General features: G+C 32.7%; 1 protein-coding gene across 2 annotated transcripts in view; it reads right to left on the bottom strand.

Moving 5' to 3' along the window:
- TBCK (TBC1 domain containing kinase) overlaps nt 1-22,214 on the bottom strand; it is a 297,654-nt gene that overhangs the window by 143,486 nt on the left and 131,954 nt on the right. For both annotated transcript variants that reach the window (XM_079154680.1, XM_079154681.1), the window contains 2 exons: nt 17,817-17,853; nt 16,667-16,828 (listed from right to left, as the gene is read on the bottom strand). In XM_079154680.1, coding sequence (XP_079010806.1) covers nt 16,667-16,828; nt 17,817-17,853 — 199 coding nt within the window. The remainder of the gene's footprint in view (nt 1-16,666; nt 16,829-17,816; nt 17,854-22,214) is intronic.

Genomic DNA, 22,214 nt, shown 5'->3' with positions numbered 1-22,214 from the left:
CATTTGTGTAATCATAAATTTACATAGAGTAATGTTGTTTGATCCATTCTGTTATTTTTTCCCTTCCCCCCACCCCTCCCACCCCTCTTTTCCTTCTATACAGAGCTTCCTTCCTCCATACTTGCCCCCCTCCCTAACCCTAACTCTAACCCTAACACTAACCCTTCCCTCCCCCCATTTTGTGTCATCATCCACTTACTAGCGATATCATTCTTCCTTTGGCTTTTTGAGATTGGCTTATCTCACTTAGCATGATATTCTCCAATTTCATCCATTTGCCTGCAAATGCCATAATTTTATCATTCTTTATGGCTGAGTAATATTCCATTGTATATATATACCACAGCTTCTTTATCCACTCATCAATTGAAGGGCATCTAGGTTGGTTCCACAGTCTGGCTATTGTGAATTGAGCAGCTATGAACATTGACGTGGCTGTATCTCTGTAGTATGCTGATTTTAAGTCCTTTGGGTATAGGCCAAGGAGTGGGATAGCTGGGTCAAATGGAGGGTCCATTCCAAGTTTTCTAAGGAATCTCCACACTGCTTTCCAGAGTGACTGCACTCATTTGCAGCCCCACTAGCAATGTATGAGTGTACCTTTCTCCCCACATCCTCGCCAACACCTGTTGTTGCTCGTATTCTTGATAATCGCCATTCTAATTGGGGTGAGATGGAATCTTAGGGTGGTTTTGATTTGCATTTCTCTTATTACTAGAGATGTTGAGCATTTTTCCATATGTTTGTTGATTGCTTGTAGATCTTCTTCTGTGAAGTGTCTATTCATTTCCTTAGCCCATTTGTCGACTGGATTATTTGAATTCTTGGAGTAGAGTTTTTTGAGTTCTTTATAGATTGTGGAGATTAGTGCTCTATCTGAAGTATGATTGGCAAAGATATTCTCCCACTCTGTAGGCTCTTTCTTCGCATGGCTGATAGTTTCCTTTGCTGAGAGAAAGCTTTTTAGTTTGAATCTATCCCAGTTATTGATTCTAGCTTTTATTTCTTGTGTTATGGGAGTCCTGTTAAGGAAGTCTGGTCCTAAGCCGACATGTTGAAGATCTGGACCTACTTTTTCTTCTATAATCTGCAGGGTCTCTGGTCTGATTCCGAGGTCCTCAATCCATTTTGAGTTTAGTTTCGTGCATGGTGAGAGATATGGGTTTAGTTTCATTCTGTTGCATATGGATTTCCAATTCTCCCAGCACCATTTGTTGAAGAGGCTATCTTTTCTCCATTGCATATTTTTGGCCCCTTTGTCTAGTATGAGAAAATTGTATTTATTTGGGTTTGTGTCCGTGTCCTCTATTCTGTACCATTGATCTACCTTTCTATTTTGGTACCAATACCATGCTGTTTTTGTTACTATTGCTTTGTAGTATAGTTGAAGGTCTGGTATTGTGATAACTCCTGCTTCACTCTTTTTGCTAAGAATTGCTTTAGCCTTTCTGGGTCTCTTATTCTTCCAAGTGAATTTCATGATTACTTGCTCTATTTCCATGAGATACATCATTGTGCTTTTAATTGGAATGCACTGAATTTGTATAGCACTTTTGGTAGTATGACTATTTTGACAATATTAATTCTGCCTATCTGAACATGGGAGATCTTTCCATCTTCTAAGGTGTTCTTTAATTTCTTTCTTTAGTGTTCTGTAGTTCTCATTGTAGAGGGCTTTCACCTCTTTTGTGAGATTGATTCCCAAGTATTTTATTTTTTTCGATGCTATTGTGAATGGGGTAGTTTTCCTAATTTCTCTTTCTGAAGATTCATCACTTATGTATAAAAATGCATTGGATTTATGAGCATTGATCTTGTAACCTGCTACTTATTTTTAAACTTTGCATGTCTTTTATATTTTTATCGTGTCTTTAATTGATGGTTTGACTATGCATAGTATCTAGAATTAAGCTTTTTTTTTTTTTTTTTTCCTTTCAGAGTTATAAAGGACTCCATTATCATCATCTGAGAGGTCTGAAGCAACATGAATTTGAGAAAATTTGCATGAGATTTTCCCTTCTCTGTAAACAATTAGGATTCTTGTATTCTGACATTTCATAATGGTATTATCTATAATATCTCACTTTATTGTGCCAGGTTTTTGGTGTTCACCTAGTAATCCAACTGTTATAAAAAATTTTGTTTATGATTTATTTGTTATTTTTATCCTCTTTTATTAGAAGAATCTTGAACATTCTGAATTGATTTTCTAATTATTTGGCCTTGTCCTCTTACTTTATTTCCTTCTCTGAAAGAATTTCTACATTTTATTGTGCAACATTTCTAATATAATACTTATTGCAACTCAATTTTAACTTCCAGATTTTCCATGAAAAATATTTTTTTGTTCTGTTACTTTAAAAAATTCCTGATTTTTTCATAGTTGCAATATCTTCTTTAGAGTTCTTTTTTGAAGATATTTCTTTTTTCAATTTGCATAGGCCAGCATCTTTTAGTTGAAGGCTTACCCTTAGAGATTTGATAATCTGTGACTACATAATTTTTTTTGACTACATAATTTTAAAAGAACAGTACTAAACGTCAGATTGGAAGTTCTGTACATATGGGCCGGTACTGGTGACTGGGGACTCATTATAGGGTAAACTTGGATGTAGTTATTTTGTTAGAGTACTCTTAAGCAAGCTAGTTCTCTTTCTGGGGAAATTCAGTTTCTCTAGGAAATTCTTTCATATTCTCAATTACCCCCAAATTCTTCTGGGAATTGACTATGGTGGTGGACAGTGGGGCAGCAGTTGGGGTTATACCTATATATATTCACTTACTCCTGTTTTATCCTTCTTGACTCTCAGTTTCAAGACTAATTCCATCATTTGAAGGACTATCCATACTTACTGTTTGATAATGTTTTACTGAAATAAATAAAGACTGTCTTTTTCTACCAACTTTCCTTTTGTTATATTTTCTTTTGTATTGGGAAATGTCACAGTTGCTGTGGATAATCTGAGATATAACTAAGAGTAAGACAGAGATATATTTAGTTTGGTTTAATGGGATATATTTATATTTGAAGTCACTTACAAGTATTGACAATGATTCTCTTTCTCACTGTAGCCTGGCTCCTTATCAACCTGTTTTTTTTTTTTTTAATTAAAAATCATAAATTTACATAGTACCTGGTTTTAACTTTGGTCTATACAGCGTTGACAAAAGATTAACAGTTTACAATAGCTTAAGACCACAACCCTAGACCACAAGCTTAGGACGACACTAGCCTTTCTTAAAATGCTTGCCTGGGAAAACTGAAGACTGCCAAAAGAATTTACTGTTCCAATCAGCACCTGAAGAAAGGGGGCCCTGTCTTCCTGTATCCATGGAAGGTAGAAGCCTAATAAGCATGAATTAGCAAACCCTTATGTGTTTCACATGAACCAACCTACATGCCCCCTTTGTTTTGTAATTTCTTAACTTGCCTAACTCCACTGGGCTCCTGCTTACTCCCTTCCTTCTGCCTTTAAGGATCCAATTACTTCTGTACAATTCAAAGTTGAGTTCAGATCTCATTGGATTATTTCTCCTATTCATAATGTATTACTGATTAGAATCTGCCCTCACTACTTAAACTAGCATCTGGCTTTATTTTTTTTTGACATTATAGTTATGTTATTGCCAACTCTAGGGATGATTTCTGGGAATATTTCCACTACCCTCTATACAGGTACAGGGGCTGTAATGCAAAATTAATGGGTAGTAGAGGACAAACATGGTTGAAATGTACCCAACTCAAAATCAGACTATGAGAAATTCTTCCACGTATTAAACATATGAAACAGTAAGTCAAGAACTTGACTTTTTTGGGTGCCTTGTCAAAGGAGAAATATTTTCCTTTCAGAAAGATATTTGATAATGCCACATATATAGTTAAAATGTGGTAATGGCATTTTCTCCCTTTTTTGACAGGAATTTAACAAAATACATTTCTGTGTTTATAGGAAAAAAACCTGAAGCATTACAATGAATGCAACTGTGTGAAAAATCTTTCTTTATGCATTGCTACTATCAAAAGTAAAAATATTTTCAATCAACCCTGCCAGTGGAAAGACTGATTACATATTTTCTCTGTAGGAACTATTCATATTATTGTCACATTAAGAGGTTAAGTATGAAGCCAGAACATTAAGAAAAAATGTCAAAGATGTGTTAGATTTTGACTAACAAAACTATGGTACTTCTTCATTTTGTAATTTGTTGTGATCTCTTTCTTCATTCTAAATATTCTTTTAATATCTTAATTCAGTAGTATAATTGATATCCTCTTTTCAAAAAGGGCTGCCTCCCCACATTGTATAAACTTCAGGCCAAAAATCTGGCTCTGTACCTATCTTCCAGGCTTATCCTGGGATGGTAGAGGAGTAGACCCTTGTTTGGCAGAGGGAAACAAAGATCTGGGTGGGTGGGAAAGATTAAACCATTCCTTATGCTTGTATTCAAGTGACTGTTCTTTGGTTTTCTGCCTTTGAATAATTCACTAATCCACACTTAAGGATTGTTTGTAAAAAGTATCATCTGCAGCCTAAAGAACATAAGTAAGGATAAAATGTTACTAAAGAAAAAATGAATGAGATCAGTCTAAAAAAAATGTTACTAGAGAGAGAGAATGTGTGATATCCGTCTAAAACATTACAAATCTCTCAGGATTTTTGTTTTCACGGAATTTATTTTGATCCAGAGCTAAATTCAACAGAAACTCTTTTACTATATTCTTAAACTTATCCCTGGACAGTTTCTTCCATTGCTCAGAGCATTTTAGAGCTGTTCAATTAATCTTCTACACTACTGTCAGAATCATTTTTCTAAAATATATACAGAATTCTTTATTTCTTTTCTTTAAAGCATTTCAATTGGAGAGAGAATAAACCCCAAATTCTTCCGCATGTCATGCAAGGTTCCCTGTAAACAGTACTCCATATATTTTCCACTTTTTATCACCACCACTAGCAACTACTATCCCGGCACATCCAGTCCTGATATCCTTCCCTTGCATCCTACCTTCTAGTCATTTTACTAGCATCCTACTTACACTAAGATGGCCAGGCAGCTTACACTTCTGTGTCATCCTTCTGTCATATTCTAACTTCCAGTGTTTTCTCCCCATCCTACTCAGGGTTATAATATCTTATTTCTGTTTATGGTCCCACTGCATAGTACTTTCCTGTCATATAATAAAGTTTCTTAAAAATGTACTGATGATAAAGTTACTGATTATAAGGTCTCACAGAAAGTGAACAAAATTTTCTGACAGCCAGTTCACCCACTTTAGATGTTTTACAGCACAAACAATAAAGCAAAGGTGGTTAGTTTTCTCATTGCTAAACACTATTGCATAAGACTAATTATACACATATATACAGATACTCATACATATGCATATACACACTCATTGTAGGAAGCCACTACATATTTGGTGAACGAATGAATGTGTATATATTTAAACACAATTTTGGCAATATCTAAGGGGTAATGATGGTACAATGTATTATTGGATTCCTGACTTAATTCATCCAGCCTTTCAAACCCAGTATAAGTACATGCAATTACTGCAATATTTTGCTATGCATTTATCATACCTGCTGCTTAATGCCTACAATGCAGTTAGTATAAACAGGAAATGCAATCAACATTGCTGATACATGTGTATACTAAAACTGTTTTCCGTTCTTAACATAATTGTTTTTAACAGTTAGCAGTGGGGTGTACTATACTATAGTGCAATGCAGCTGGTGTTGACAACAGAGCACACCTAAGGAAAAAGAACAATGCAGAAGCTTGAAATATTTAGTGCCAGATCAGCTACAGTCATCATTTTCTTTCTTTTTAACACTTACTGGTGAGTCAGAAAGAAAACAGGAGTATTTTTGTGGCAATTAGAACCTTGTGTTCAAGTTTGATAAGCAGTTTTTACATTTTATTTTATAATTTATTTGAAATAACTGAAATGGTTTTAATTTTTCAAAGTAAATGCAGCAGCTTGTAATAAAAATAAGAAAATTATAGAAATTCCCTCTATACTACATAATTTTGAAAAGACAGCCTAATAAACATAATGGTGTATTTTTCCTCTTCTTTTTTACAATCTAGGTCTTTTAGTGTGTTCTATTATATTTTATTTAGTTTGACATGATACCACTCGTTGAAGGGACATGTGGTTCAGAAGTTAATTTCTATTCTGTTGAAGATCATTTAAAATAGGCAACACATCAAATTACTTTCATTTTTGTGCTAAATGTAAAGAGATAGAGGGCTAGACAGAGAGAGGGAAGGGGATCCATAAGTATTATCATCTTATTAAAATACAAAAGACATATTGAAGTGTACATGATAAATGCCACTTTCAAATACATTTTGGTCCTTAAATTCTCACTGGCAACAACATCAGTGTATGTGGGAAATTTTTATTGATAGTTTCTAACTTTTAAAGGTTTTTGTGGTTACTCAATATATTTCAAAAGTGAAGAATATTCTGTTTAAGTGATTTTCAAACTCAAAGTCCATATAAACTCTCAATGGTAAAACAAACAAATTCCATCATTGAATCATATTTATACAAATATGCTTAATCACACTGACCTAAACTATAAGATAATTTTTGGGTTGGTCACAAAAATTACAAGTATAAACCCTCTTTCAAGCATAAAATAAACAGACTTTAGTGACAGGCTTTCTTATTATATTTTTTAAAACTTGGGTGATCTAAAATGTAGCAGTACTCTAATGTACTCTTAATTTTCAAGGTAAGTAGAAAATGCATATCAACCCTGACTTTGTTTTTCATTACAGTTCTCAACATCTAAGAAACATTTTGACTTTGTAAACTGTTTACATGTTGCAAAATCAGTTCTGTTTCAAGAGCACATACTAGTTCAGTGTTATGAGAATTCTACCAGCTTCCCAGAATCATGTCACAATATGAGAGTTTTCACCAGTCATGCCATTGACTTTGTTTCCTATGATGATTTATTTCTGCTTAGAAGACATGTATTGTAATATCTGTTTTCAAATTTCTCCCTTTTTCATAAAATAATGCAGTTGTGGCTCCTCAACAACGTTGATATAACCTTAATGAGATTTTGAAAATAATTTTTTCATGGAGTTTTATTTTAGTGACTATACAACCATGCAAAACATGTAAATAAAACCGAACCAACTATTTTCTCATTTATCTTTAGCCACTTCTAAATTCAAGAGAATTTAATGTATTATCTAAATAACGTATCATCTAAAGTTAATATCCAAGTTTTACAGGTGGGTGAGAAGAGGACCATAGATAAAATCTCCACAATTAATTTCTGTCAGGACTGTGCTTTTGCAATTCCAAGAACATGTACTTAGAAACAGACATCCATGGACATCACATACTTATAAGCAGTGAATGTGAATAATTAATGTACTGCCAACTTCAGGTAAAATGGCATCATTCTTGCAGACTTCACAATTTAAAACTTTTACTAAATGGTTGTGTATTGCAAGTGGCTTTACCCTTTCACCAAATTAATTCTTTACCCTATAGCAGGCTATGAGCTAGGGAAAAATTATGGATAACTATTCCTATCACTTATGTTAAAAATGCTTTCTTTCACTCAACATGGAGCTCCTTGAAAGAAATGTACACAGTCAAGAATGTTCCACAAATATCAATATAGCCATTCATTCCTGTTTTGGTAAGTGATGTTACTTTCAACAGTACATGTCATTATTTCAAGGACACTTAATTGAAACCAAATATCTCTATAAATATATATATTTTTTAATATTCTGAGCATGGCCTACAGGATGCTACATGCTCCTTTTTTTGTCTGCACTCTTCATCCTCTTTTCTAGTCACCTTCTCTTCTAAGTATTCCAGCCACATAGGACTTCCATGAGTTTGCTGTTTGTGACTTTTCAGCACTTTCTTCCCTCTGTCTAGAAAATTTTGCCCCTTGTTTCTCTTTTCAAACAAATAAGTCACAAAACAGTAGCCCACTGAATATGGTCAGTTATATTTGACTCAAGAGTTATAGATTTTTAAAAAATTGAGCCTCTGTTTACAATTAGTAGAGTATACACAAATACTATTGTAATCCTATTATATTTATCCTTAAATGAACAAATAATTTTTAATTTTATAATTAAAAATATTTTAAATACTTTTGAAAGTTAGGAAATAAATATGGCAAATATACATTTGCTTGGCAAAGACTGGTGATGGCCATTTGCTTGACAGCTCTTTTGCTTTATTAAGGTAAATACTGAATAGTGGAAAGTTATAGCAGCCAATTGTCCATTCAACTGATGGTTGTAATGAGCAATTTTAGCACTGATATTATTTCTTCTTTTAGACATGAAACATGTCATGAATATATCTCTGCTGCTTCAAATGAATATATGAAAATTTGTTTTAACTAAAACTCCACAATTGTATTAGGCTTTTGACCAAAATAATGAGCTCAAATAAAAGTAAAAATCTTATATTTTCAGAGCAAAAATAAATTCTCTCAACCTCTGTATTACATAGGGTGACAGAGCTGAAATTAAATTTAGAAGCCAATGTATCTTGTCTTTCGTATCCAAAAATATACAGTGAAAAAAACATTACGAACATAAAACTTTTATATATGATTTTCTTATAATCTACTACATTTCTTGATATAAAATGAGAAGAGTATTATTTATACACTCAATTAAAATGTTCATCATTTAAAACCCTTAAATTTGTATAAACTTTGAAATTTGACCTTATTCATTTGAAGTTTGGTCATTAATAATATTTAGTTCAGGAATGGATGGCAAATATTAAGAGGGAGGAATAGAATATGGATAAGCAGGAAACTTTGAAAATACGGTTTCTGTTCACCTGTTTAAGTGTTTTAATAGTACCTATCACTAATGTACTGGGATGCTAGGGGCAGAAATGTTTATGTTATAATTATGACTTGGAAAATTCAAGTTCTTAATAATTGTATGTAGATTAACCTATTTATAAACATAAAAAATTATTTACTAGGAAAATATATTTTTAGTAAGAGAAATTTAGTAGAGCAACAGCTGAAACTACAACTAAATTTATCCTATTGAATAGAGTATGCTTAAAAAGTGTGTGCTTAATAAGATTTGACCAATGTTATGACACAGTGGACCTTTTAAAATTATATTACATAATGTTGAAATTTTTCCCTATGGAATTTATTCTTCTCAAAGAGGAATACACAACCAACCAACAAGGTTTATTTCAGTGGGTTCCATAGTTTATGAAATTACAAGAAGTCTTCTTAAGGGAGAAGAGCAAATGGATGTGCTGCCAGACTCTGGAAAAATGCAGGAATGAGGGTTCTCTCATTGCATGGAGGTGGGGGAACCCCCATCAGTCTCTTCATGGTTTCAACCCCTGGGAAGAGAGGGTCTTAAGACTGGTCCCTGGGAAGTGGGGGCAGGCACAGTCTACATGTTTCAGGTTGTGACTGATGGCTCTTCTCTAACTGAGGACTCAGATTCTTGGGACTTCAACTGACCTCTTTCTGCAAAAGACCAAATCTAACTAATGTAACCAGCAATGGGGGTACTGCTAAGTATGGCTCTGTCCCTACAGCTCAAAAGGAGTTTGAGTCATATGCAAATTTAGGTTAAATAAGTATATATGTGTGTACACACATGTATATATACAGGTGGGGGATATATCACCTCTGATTGGAAGTAAATCAGACAAACTTAAAAAAAAGAAATATGTCATTCACTGTAAAATCCAGAGTGTTGTTTATTAAGTGTTTAATGTTAATGGTTTTAGATAGTTATTGTAAATAAACGCTGCATTTTGGAGTTTATTCCCACAGGCAGTAACAATGGAAGAATAGCAACTAATGAGTAATTAGTGAATAAATACCTACAGTATCTATGCTTTTCTCCTCATTTTTCATGTTGCTAACTCCTGAACTACTAGTGTTTAGATATACAGATTTTTGATTACTGAAAGGTTATTTCATTTCTAACATATATGACATCTATCCATTATCCATTATCTTCCATAATGTATTTTAAAAAATCCAGTTTTGGTATGTTTATCTTTGAATTAGTTTGTAGCTCTTGCCAATCATGCACTCCCATTCTGAAAGTTACAGATGCCATAAACCATTTGTAGGTACTTAGAATATCTCACAAAACATTAATGTATCAAATGTTTACAATCTGCTAAATTAGGAAACTAAATGTTTAGTTGTGGTATTTAGGATCCCATTACATTTATGTGGATGAAGGAAAATATACTACTAATTTTTATGTCAATATGGAAAAGTTAAAAAGTGTTCTGAGTATTATTTGTCATTTTTTAGCTAAATTTCCACCCCACCCTCAACATAAGCTATGCCTGAATTCCAAGTATTTTTATTTATTTTTTCTTTCCTAAAAATTATTTTTTAATGCTTATATAGTTAGGATTGTCCCATTTAGCAAATATAAATGTAGGAGATGCAGTAAAATTTGATTCTCAAACAGTGATCATTTGGGATATATTTATATTATCTGAAACTTAAATTTAATGAGGCATTCTGATTTCATCAGACATCCAAATGTCTTATAAAGTGACTTATGCTATAACAACATGGTGTACACAGGAAATCTTGGGTCTTATCAATATAAAGATTTTAGACATATGGGTAAGCTAGGGAGCATCTTAATATTGCTATCTGGTGTACAAGGAAGGATAATAGATTAAGTCTTGATTTCACCAATTACATGTTACAGGTACATGAGAACTCACAATCACAAAGAATAGGTACTGCCCTTCTCTCATTCCCTACCACAAGAATCATCAGAACTGCCTTAAAATCAATAGAATTTCATTGATTTGATTTGTTCATTCTTTCTAATATTCAACAATTGGTCAACTCCATCTTGGGTATAAATAGGAAAATAATAAGACATAGACATTAAAGGAATTGGCATATTTTAGCACTCTATTTCATAGTTTTCGTAACCACACATTTTGTTTTACTTCCAACAAATTTACATGTTATTTGAAAAAAAAATGGCCTGAATTTTATTGTAGATATTAGAATAAGTGGCACACAACTATGTTGCTAAAAAAACTGTGTTGCTTTCATGAACTATGCCACTCTATACAAAATAATGAGTAAGACTGGATTGTATAATTGCCTTTAATCAATAGAGATAAACACATTTACCTATCCACCTATAATTCCACAATGCCTACAATACTTTGGAACTAGTGAAAATAGTGGGATATTACTCATATTTTTCATACTTTTATTGAAAATTAAATCATATTGTGAAGAATGTAGATGATACTGAAATAAAATGCTTAAATTTCATTTAAAACTTTTCTATTAAATTAAGCATGTATAATAAAAAAATCACTACGCAACTAAGATTTTTCAAATGCCAATTTCTTCCTGAAAAAAGGATCTGGAACTTTTCATATGCTGAAATCCCCTTCGGTATACTATTCATTCTAAATAGTTTATATATACATATTTCTCTTGATGTTAAAGACATTATTTTAATCTCAGAATAAGTTAAGGGTTCTTTCACACAGATTTTCCTAACTTTTCCTACAGAGTTCTCTAAGAAAAATTTTCCTGCCTCTAAATATTTCTGTCTTTGAAAACAACCAGGGATGTAGTGTCATTAATATGTTCAATTGATATTCAACTGCACAAAGAAATGCAATAATAAAAGAAAAAGCATTTAAACATCTCAGTTGTCAGAAATCCATTCTAAAATCATTATCTTTTTGGTCTTACTCAGATATCATTCCCATCTTTGAAACTGCATGGATGTATCCTCAAAAGAAAATTTTAAAAGTCAAAGGGGTATTATAGCAGAATATCAGAGAAGTAAAACAAACACTAGGAAAACCCATACTGTAACTGAGTTTGTAATCTTGGAAACTACTCTCTTAATAGCAGCAGCCAAAATTCAGGATTGGATGGTGGTATGAAAATTCCAGTATTTCTTCCAAAATATCATGCTATAGCTGAGCATGATGGCACATGCCAGTAATCCCTGCAACTCAGGAGGCTGAGGCAGGAGGATCACAAGTTTGAGGGCAGTCTCATCAACTTAGTGATGTCCTAAGCAACTGAGCAAAACAGTACCAGGCAAAACAAAACAAGACAAAAGAAAACAAAACAAAACAAACTGCCACTCTATTTAGAGTGTATGAGAAATGTTAAATGTACCCATCTCATAGTAATCTCTTCCAGTATAAGCATGGCACATGTACCAATGCATGTCAAGAATTTAGCAAAAATTTCTAGCTCCACTTGTACTTCCATGGAATGTAAAATCACAATATATGACCTACTACAAGGCAATAATTTTTGGTCAAAAGAATTATGACTTCCTGTTGAGTTTCTCCTACAAAAATTTAAGAGTATACAATGAAGAAAAGGAGGAAGAAAGGACGGGGAACTCAGGTAATCTGAATGTTATATATTCTTAAAAAATATTAAATGTTCGGCATGGTATTGGCACCAAAATAGACAGGTAGATGAATGGTACAGAATAGAGGACACAGACACAAACCCAAATAAAATTTTCTAATACTAGACAAAGGGGCCAAAAATATGCAATGGAGAAAAGATAGCCTCTTCAAACAAATGGTGCTGGGAAAACTGGAAATCCATATGCAACAGAATGAAACTAAACCCCTATCTCTCACCCTGCACAAAACTCAACTCACAATGGATCAAGGACCTTGAAATCAGACCAGAGACCCTGCATCTTATAGAAGAAAAAGTAGGTCCAAATCTTCACCTTGTTGGCTTAGGATCAGGCTTCCTTAACAGGACTCCCATAGCCCAAGAAATAAAAGCTAGAATCAAACACTGGGATAGATTCAAACTAAATAGCTTTCTCTCAGCAAAGGAAACTATCAGCAATGTGAAGAGAGAGCCTACAGAGTGGGAGAAAATATTTGCCACTCATACTTCAGATAAAGCACTAATTTCCAGAATATATAAAGAACTCAAAAAACTCTGCACCAAGAATACAAATAACCCAATCAACAAATGGGCTAAGGAAATGAACAGACACTTCACAGAAGAAGATGTACAAGCAATCAACAGATATATGAAAAAATGTTCAGCATCTTTAGTAATAAGAGAAATGCAAATCAAAACTACACTAAGATTCCATCTCACCCCAATTAGAATGGCGATTACCAAGAACACAAGCAACAATAGGTGTTGGAGAGGATGTGGGGAAAAAGGTACACTCATACATTGCTGGTGGGACTGCAAATTAGTGCAGCCACTCTGGAAAGCAGTGTGGAGATTCCTTAGAAAACTTGGAATGGACCTACCATTTGACCCAGCTATCCCACTCCTCGGCCTATACCCAAAGGACTTAAAATCAGCACACTACAGAGATACAGCCACATCAATGTTCATAGCAGCTCAATTCACAATAGCCAGACTATGGAACCAACGTAGATGCCCTTCAATTGATGAATGGATAAAGAAACTGTGGTATATATATACAATGGAATATTACTCAGCTATAAAGAAGAATAAAATTATGGCATTTGCAGGCAAATGGATGAAATTGGAGAATATCATGTTAAGTGAGATAAGCCAATCTCAAAAATCCAAAAGAGGAATGATCTCACTGATAAGCGGATGATGACACTTAATGGGGGGTGGGAGTGAGAATGGAGGAAGGAGGGACTTGTATAGAAGGAAAAGAGAGGTAGGAGGGGTGGGGGGGAAGGGAAAATATAATGGAATGAATCAAACATCATTACTCTATATAAATTTATGAATATGCAAATGGTATGCTGTTACTCCATGTACAAACAGAAACAACATGTATCCCATTGGTTTACAATAAAAATAAAAAAAATATTAAATGTTACATGTACTTAAAAATACTTGGGCATATGCTTCTGTGCCAACTGCATTATATATATTATATTATCTTTAGTTCTCATCGTAACTGTAAAGTAGATACTATTGTCATAATTTACTGAATTCTTTGCAATATATAGGATTCTCTTTCTAGTGAGAATCAATAATTTTAGAGTTCACACGGATAGTATGAGTCATATCTTGGACCTGAACTCCTTCCTATCTATATCACCCTATAGACCATGTTCTCTTATTAGCAGCACCCCACTGAAAGTTTCTCAATTTACACAGGTAGTGAATGGTAGAATCAACATTCAAATCCATGTCCGTCTTGATTCCCAAGCCTGGGCTCTCTATCCACTATACTGTGCTCTCTCTCAGCAAGGAAAAGAGACAGTTTTCTAAGTAAAAATATGTACTTAACATTGAAGGCTTACTTGATTTCTTAGGTAATTCTTCATTAGATTTTGCTAACAAATTTGTATGATCAATAGTTTATAGAAGAGCTAAATGAGGAAAATGCTACATTTATACTACCAATAGGAAAGTATGTTAAGTAGAATGAAAAAGTGATGAAAAATATAATAACAGTGACTTAATGATAGTAATCACATATAGTTCTTTAGATATGCTGACTTAATACACAATCTATGCATACAGTGCCTACTATTATCATTCTCCTATAATAAAAGATGAGAGATTAAGTCATTTCTCTAAGATAACACTGGTGGAAGTAGTAGAGGCAGGATCTGACTCCAGGTGAAATCAATGCATATTTCATGCTATTAACAACTAGACTACTAAAAACTAAAAAAGATTCCTATCATGTTCACAAGATTCCCAAATTCATGGTGGTGGTGTTATAATAGCATCAACATTTTGAAGAGTGGATTGTTAATCAGCTTTAGTAAAGAATAAAGTTAAATTTGCTTTATTTACTGATTATTTAAACTTGGATAAGTGGGAGTTCAATGAAGCATAACATATTTACAGAGTTCAAATCAATGCTTAAGCTTAGCCTTACTTTATCTAAAAAGTCTATCTCAATAATTAGAAGTGAAATATAGAGTTAGTCTTTTAGTCCTTTCTTGGTAGACTAGAAGAAAAATAATGTTTTCTTTCACATATGTTCTACGTGTACATAATCTAACACTTTGTTAGTGTGCAAAATGTTACTCTGGATTCAGTTTTTCATATTTCCCCTAACCACTTCCAAATTCCTTCACGAATAGTTGAGGGTGGGAGGATAAAAAAGACAACTTTAAAAACCTATCTGAGAATGATATCCCAGATAAATGTACTTTGATTAAAAAATAAAACAAAACACAGGTATACTTAAGGGCCAAATTTGCAATGAAAACCTTTATGTTTTTTTTAAAGTGGTTATATTTTTCTTTAAAACCTGTTTCTCACCAACAGAAATCATATACAGTGACCAGAATAACAGCACTGTGGATCAGGGCAATTCACATACAAAGAAGGTATCATATTTTTAAAGCTAAGGAGAAGTGGTTACCTTTACAATTATTCAGTTATAACAAATGTATATTCTTATTTTCTGATTTCAGAAATAAAATTTTTAGTGGGAAAGCAGGGTTAACACTAATTTATCTACAAAAAAATTGAAACATTCCTTCACAGGTATTTAATGGAAATATTTATGTATGAAATAGGAAAAGCATTAAATTTGCTTTATTTCAAAATGCAAACTCAGCATTCCCAATATACATATTTTTATAAATGACCAGCAAAATTCTTTTAATCCTAATCAATCAGCTTCTATTTAGTTTGGCAAGTTGAGAATGACAAGAAAACATCTGTAGGGTACAGAGAGTATTCTTAATTTGTGAAACTAGCTTCTTTGTTTCTATTCAAAACTAAAAATTAACAACACATCAAGACTTAATGATTTTCATAATCTCCCAGAAAAAAAATCAAAGAACTAAACTAGTATTTGTTTATATTAGAAATAGCACACTTTAATTAAAATTTGATAAATTAGCTGATGGTGATATTTCTAGTTTGGGGATCAGGAGAAAGAAAAAGTTCAAATTATCCCAAAGCATTTTTGTTACTATTTTCCTAAAAAAGATGAAGATTTCCAAAAGAGACGTAGTAGAGTACCAAATACAGATCATTCACTAAAAATAAAAAGCAGATAGGTAGCAGGCTTTTTATTCCTCTTGGGTCTTAATAGATAGATAACCTTAGAGTACCTTTCTCTATTTCTTTGTTCAGTTTTCAGGCATATTTATTTCTTATATAATTTTAAGTGTGTTTATTAAGCACAGTAAGCAGTAATTTGTGCTTGCCTGAAAATATGAAGGAAGAACAGAATAAGCAGAAGGGATGGGGAGTCAAAGAAAGACTGGGAAAAAACAGAATTTTTTTACCTAAAAATATTTCAGTTTCTGCAAAAACGACTTTTGCTCACTTCACAAATTTAGTTATGTCCATAGGACCACATTAGTTTTATTTTATTTTTTAGCCACAGCATCAAGACTACAGTTGCTGTTTGTCTACATTTAAGCATTCAATCCCTAGATTTGCGAACTCCTCACTTGTGAATAGTCTATGCAGCTTAACTTACTACCTTGTATGGTATGACAGAATTTCACTGAAGTTTGATTTTTCCCCTCAAGAGGACAGTTTCTTTCATTCTTTCTCTCTTACATACTTTTCCTCCTTAAAACTGTTATTGTCAGGTCTTTTGGTCACAACAACAAAAACACTGACTAAAACAATGGTTAAACTTCTCATTAATTTATAGTCAAATTACATTTAGTTATTCCATTTATATAGACCTATACCTGGTAAATCAGAGAAGAGAAGAATGCATTCATTAAAGCCATTAGCCAAAAGCCGATCCCGTAGTTGCTGGAGAATTGCTACTCCAATACAGAATGGGAAAGAGGAATTTCCAAGTAGTAAGGTATCCCAGAGGTGGAAAATTTTGTGCAGTGGAAATACATCTGTAGAATGATTTTTAAAAATTAAGTTAAAGTAAAAACTAAAATAAAAAAAAACAACAATAATCTACTTGACTAGATATATGACTATTACTTTATGGTGTAAATTATTAATTAAGAGCTAATATTACCAAACTATTTTTATAAAATGTTTATTTAGTTTTATAAACTTATAGCTTACTAAGTTCTTGTAAAATTAATTAATTATCAGAACAAATATATGACATTTTCTAACTTATCAAACTTGGTATATATGTACTATTCATAACATTTCTCCCCAGAATTATTTAGTTATATTACGTAGCGAGGTTACATATGTAGATAAGCTTTAATGTTGTTTTAGGTACAGTAAGGTTAAATTCACATTATGCATTGTACATACCTTTTTTTTAAATATTCATCAAAAATATACTATTAATAATGTTCTATTTTTATGACTTTTAATAATATTCATTTAATAATATTGTGGATATCTTCCCAGGCCATGTATACAGATCTATATCAAATATTATTCCACTTATCATGTGTACTATATTCAAGTAAGGATGTCCACTATATAAATATTTGTAAGTAAAGTATAACATTCACATAATCTGTTTAATTTCTAGAGGAGTCCTCCCAGTTTAGAAAATAAAACTATTAGTTATTACAGACTCTCTAGAAATTAAGCCTAACTTGATTGCAAAATATACCCTTGAAACCTTTAGATAAATCCCACAGGAGATGTTAAATTCTTTTTTCAAAGGGCACAAAGCTTGTATGAATACCAACTACCAAATAAAAATAGATTTTCATCCTATGCAGTTCTCATTTTAATGTTCAGGGGTTAGAACAATTGGAAATCTTTTATACCCATATCTATCATGCAAGAATCACATAAGGAATGCATATTAAATTTGCTTACTACTATTGCAAAAACAAAATGTGAGGAAAGAATGAAAGTATATTTTTGCTAATATAATATTAAAAGAAGAGGGAAAGTGGTACTTACGAGTAAACATGGTGAGAAACCAAGGAATGGCATAGAGCTATGAGCAGGAGTACAGGGGATGGATAAAGAGGAAATGAAAGACATAATTAGAATGACCACCAATAAACTGAAAAAAAAATAGTTCTATGTTTCGGTCTACTCCATTGATTAAAATAAAAAAGGATGAGGCAACTATAGTTATTGCCACAAATACTTTATTATGTAGTGATATCTGTCTATATTACAAATGTAGATGATCTCTTTATCAGAAGTTATTCACAGAATACCATCATTTGATCAGAGGAGACCCTCAAGATCACAGCTAATTCAAGTGCAATACTAGTATGTTAATTTTAAGGATGTACACTTTTCAGTTATACAAAAGTATTGTTGAAATTTTAAAGGTTCTTTAATAGTTTTTCTTATGTGTCAAATTGACTAGATCAGAGGACTCAGATATCTGATTAAATATTTTGGGTAGGTCTCTGATGGTGTTTCTAGATGAGATAATTTTGAATCAAGGCACAAAATAAAGTACATTATCCTCCTAGTTTGGGCAGACATAATCCAATACATTCAGGGCCTGAATAGAACAAAAGAAAATTACCCCTTACTTTTTCCCCACATATTTTATTGGTGCATTATAGTTGTGTATAATGATGGGATCTGTTGTTACATAATTGTACATGCACAAATACAACAATATAATTTGGCCAATATCACTCCCAGAATTTTCCTCTCCCATCCCACCTCCCCCCGCTTAATTCCTTTGATTTTCATGAAACTCCCTGCCACCCTTATTTTCCTTTTCCTCTCTAGCTTTCCCATGAGAGAAAACCTGACCCTTGACCCTCTGAGTTTGACTGATTTCACGTAACAAAATGGACTTTAGTTCCATCTATTTTCCTGCAAATAACAATTTCATTTTTCTTTATGGCTGAAAAAAACTCCATTATGTATGTATACCACATTTTCTTCATTCATCCATGGATAGACACTAAAGCTGGTTCCATAGTTTGGCAAAGGTAAACTGTGCTGCTATAAACACGGGTATGTATGTATCACTGTAGTATGATAACTTTAATGCTTTGGAAAAACACTGAGGAATCATATAGCTGGGTCACATGGTGGTTCAAAGCCTATCTTTTGAGGAACTTCCACACTGATATCAACAATGGTTATACTAATTTGCAATCCTACCAACAGTGTAAAAGTGTTCCTTTTTCTCCACATCCTCTCCAGCATTTGTTATTTGTATTCTTGATGACTGTCATTTTGACTGGTGTGAGATGAAATCTCAGTGTAGTTTTAATTTGCATTTCCCTAATTGTTAATGATATTGAACATTTTTCATATGTTTGTTGGCCATTTGTATTTCTTCTTTTGAAAAATATCTATTTAATTCATTTGCCCATTTCTTAACTGGTTTATGTGATTTTGCAGTGTGAAGTTTATGAGTTTTTTATATATTCTAGATATTAATTCTGTCAGAAGAATAGCTAGCAAAGTTTTTTTTTTCTCAGTCTGTAGGTTCTCTCTTCACATTCCTAATAGTTTCCTTTGCTGTACAGAAGCTTTTTAATTTGATGTTATTCATTTATTAACTCTTGCCACTATTTCCTGAGCTTTAGGGGTCCTTTTGAGAAAGTTGTTGTATGTGCCTATATGCTGGAGTATTGAGCCTCTGTTTTCTTTTAGAGTTTGCATAATATCTGTTCTAATTCCTAGGCCTTTGATCCATTTTCAGTTGGTTTTTGTGCAGGGTGAGAGATAAGAATCTAGTTTCATTTTACATATTCACCCCTTCTTTTCTATCTCATGGCTTGAGCTGAGGTTTTATTTCTTCTCCCTCTACCCCTAGACACCTAGGCTGGTTCCATTGTCTGGCAAATGTGAATTGTGCTGCTATAAACATGGGTATGCACGTGCCCTTGTAGTAGGAAACCTTTAATTCCTTAGGACAAATACCAAGGAGTATAGCTGGACTAGTTGTATACTAGGACTGTCAATAGCAAATTTCAAAAACCAAAAATAATTTACAGAAAAATTTGAAAAAGCATTAATTTTATTTTACTGTGTGAGTCAATACAAGATACTATTAAAGACATAAATAATATTTTGGTACCTATTAATTATAAATTAATGAGTAGAGTTGCACATTGTCTTAACACTGAACACAGTGGTAACTATGCTATCAAAATGCCAGTCAATAACTATATAATTATACAGTTAATTAAAACAAGAATTATAGTAAAATAAAGTCTATTGATCCCCACATCATCATTTATACAGGTTGACATGTACATAGTTCTTTTTAGAGACGTTATAAATTTGAAAAGGGAAAGGCATAAATGACTTCACAGTAACAAGTATGGATTGTAGGAAACAGTAAGATCTAACAAAATATGAATTCTTCACCCTAATTATTCACCTTTAATTAAAATTTAAATTAAAAAATTAAAAGGAATTAGTTTCATCACTATTATTCAATCTTCCTTTTATGAATATAACATCAATTATATTATCTGCTATCATTTTGATGAAAGCCAATTGTTGGTCACTAAGAATATTTGCCAAATTAGTTTAGCAATTTACTAACAGTACCTTTCACCCCATACTATCCTCTATAATTATTAGCTTCATCAAGAACTATAGAGGGATTGTGCTTCTGACCAAGATGGAATGGGAACCAGATCTACCCTCGTACCTGAAATGAATATAAATTAGACAGAATATATGAAATGACAATTTGCAGAACTGGGATATTAGCATGCAGAGTAATGCCTGAGAGAGAAAACACATGAAATGAAACCTATAATTGCCCAGAATGACAGGTTACTGCTGCAAAAAGGTTCTAGGCCACTAGAGGAAAGAAAAAGCCAGGTAGAGCTTGGTGGTTGTCCGGAGTTAAGGAGGCAGAGTTGGGAGTCTGGGGAAGTCAAGGTAGTTAGAATTCATGGTATAATCCTAGACAGAAGAGTTGTTAGAGAGAAAGCTCCAGAAATCTGCATAGGGTTCCCTTCAAATCACTGCTAAATACTCAAGAACACATCTGTATAAGGAAACTACATAAAGTGAGGAAGGAATTGTTTGAAATAATCAGAGGAAAAACTGCCAGACTTACACAAAGCCAAGGGTAGTTTATTTTCACACAGGCCAGAGTGAAAAGAAAAATCAAAAACTAAAACCAAAACTGAAACCAAACCAAACCACAACCCTGCAATAAACAAAGCATTGCACAGAGTACTCAGAAAGTACTGTCTTAGTAATAGTGTAAAACTATGCTCCCAAATTATGATGTTCTTGTCCCATTTAATAAAACTTAAGAGGAAGCCTTAAAAGGATAAAGTTGTTTTGACGTAACTTAACTACATCCAAGAGATTATATTTCATGGTCACCCCAACATTGCTTTGCCTATTAGCACCTATTATTCCAGTCACTTAGATTGAATAATCTTAAAGTATTTCCTATCAAATTCCATAGGTATTATTTCTACAAGATCTCTTCAGTCAGTTATTTCAATCCCTTCACACTGAACCAACCTTGTTTTGATTATCATTCCTTCTTGTTTTGATCATCAACTATGGCAAATGTTTCATAAGTATTCATGTCACTCAATTTCTATCTGCTTCATTATTTCCTTCAAAATATCTTTCCAGAAATAAAACTGTGATCACTTTATTTTCCTGTTCTATTATACTAATGTTTCCCAAAGCATACTAAATTAAGTTTACAAATTTCTTACTTACACTAATATTTAGGCCACTGTGTATTAGTAAAAAGAGCCAAGGATTGGAGTCAGAAAGTAAGCATTTTAGTTCTAACTCTGACAAGTCATTTACTCTCTGATTCTCAAATTCTTTGTTGTTAAAGTAGGGAAATTACCATGTCTTAACTATGCCACAGAAATCCCTTGATGATGAAATAATATATGTGAAAATGCTTTGTTAACAATAACAAACACAGCAAATTTAAAGTATTATTATTAATATTCAACTAGGAAACAGGACATCAGGCTAAATTTCCATGTTATTATCTCATCCTACCAGAACAGATAATTCACTATGAGATCTGAAGATATACTACTTTCCTATTAATGTGATTTTTGCCTTTTCTCCTTTGAACGCTCTTTACATTTCCATTAATCAAACCTCTAAGTTTTTGCAAAAGCTGCCTCAAATACTATATGTTCTATGAAAACTTTCTGTACTTCTATGACACCTATTTCACTATACTTGATACATGATAATTGTACTCTGTAATTAGTTAACTGTATGCTATATTTTTATTATAATTACCTATCACACCATGCTTTGTATTATAAGTAGTTCTGGGCTGATAATTATGCTATATACAATGATAGTAACTGTATACTATATTTTATAATAATTACCTATTACATCATGCTTTATATAATA

Source organism: Sciurus vulgaris (genome assembly GCF_902686455.1).
Source record: "Sciurus vulgaris genome assembly, chromosome: 9".
NCBI lineage: Eukaryota > Metazoa > Chordata > Mammalia > Rodentia > Sciuridae > Sciurus > Sciurus vulgaris.
The sequence above is the reverse complement of the archived record's forward strand: the minus strand, read 5'-3'. Positions and strand labels throughout refer to the sequence as shown.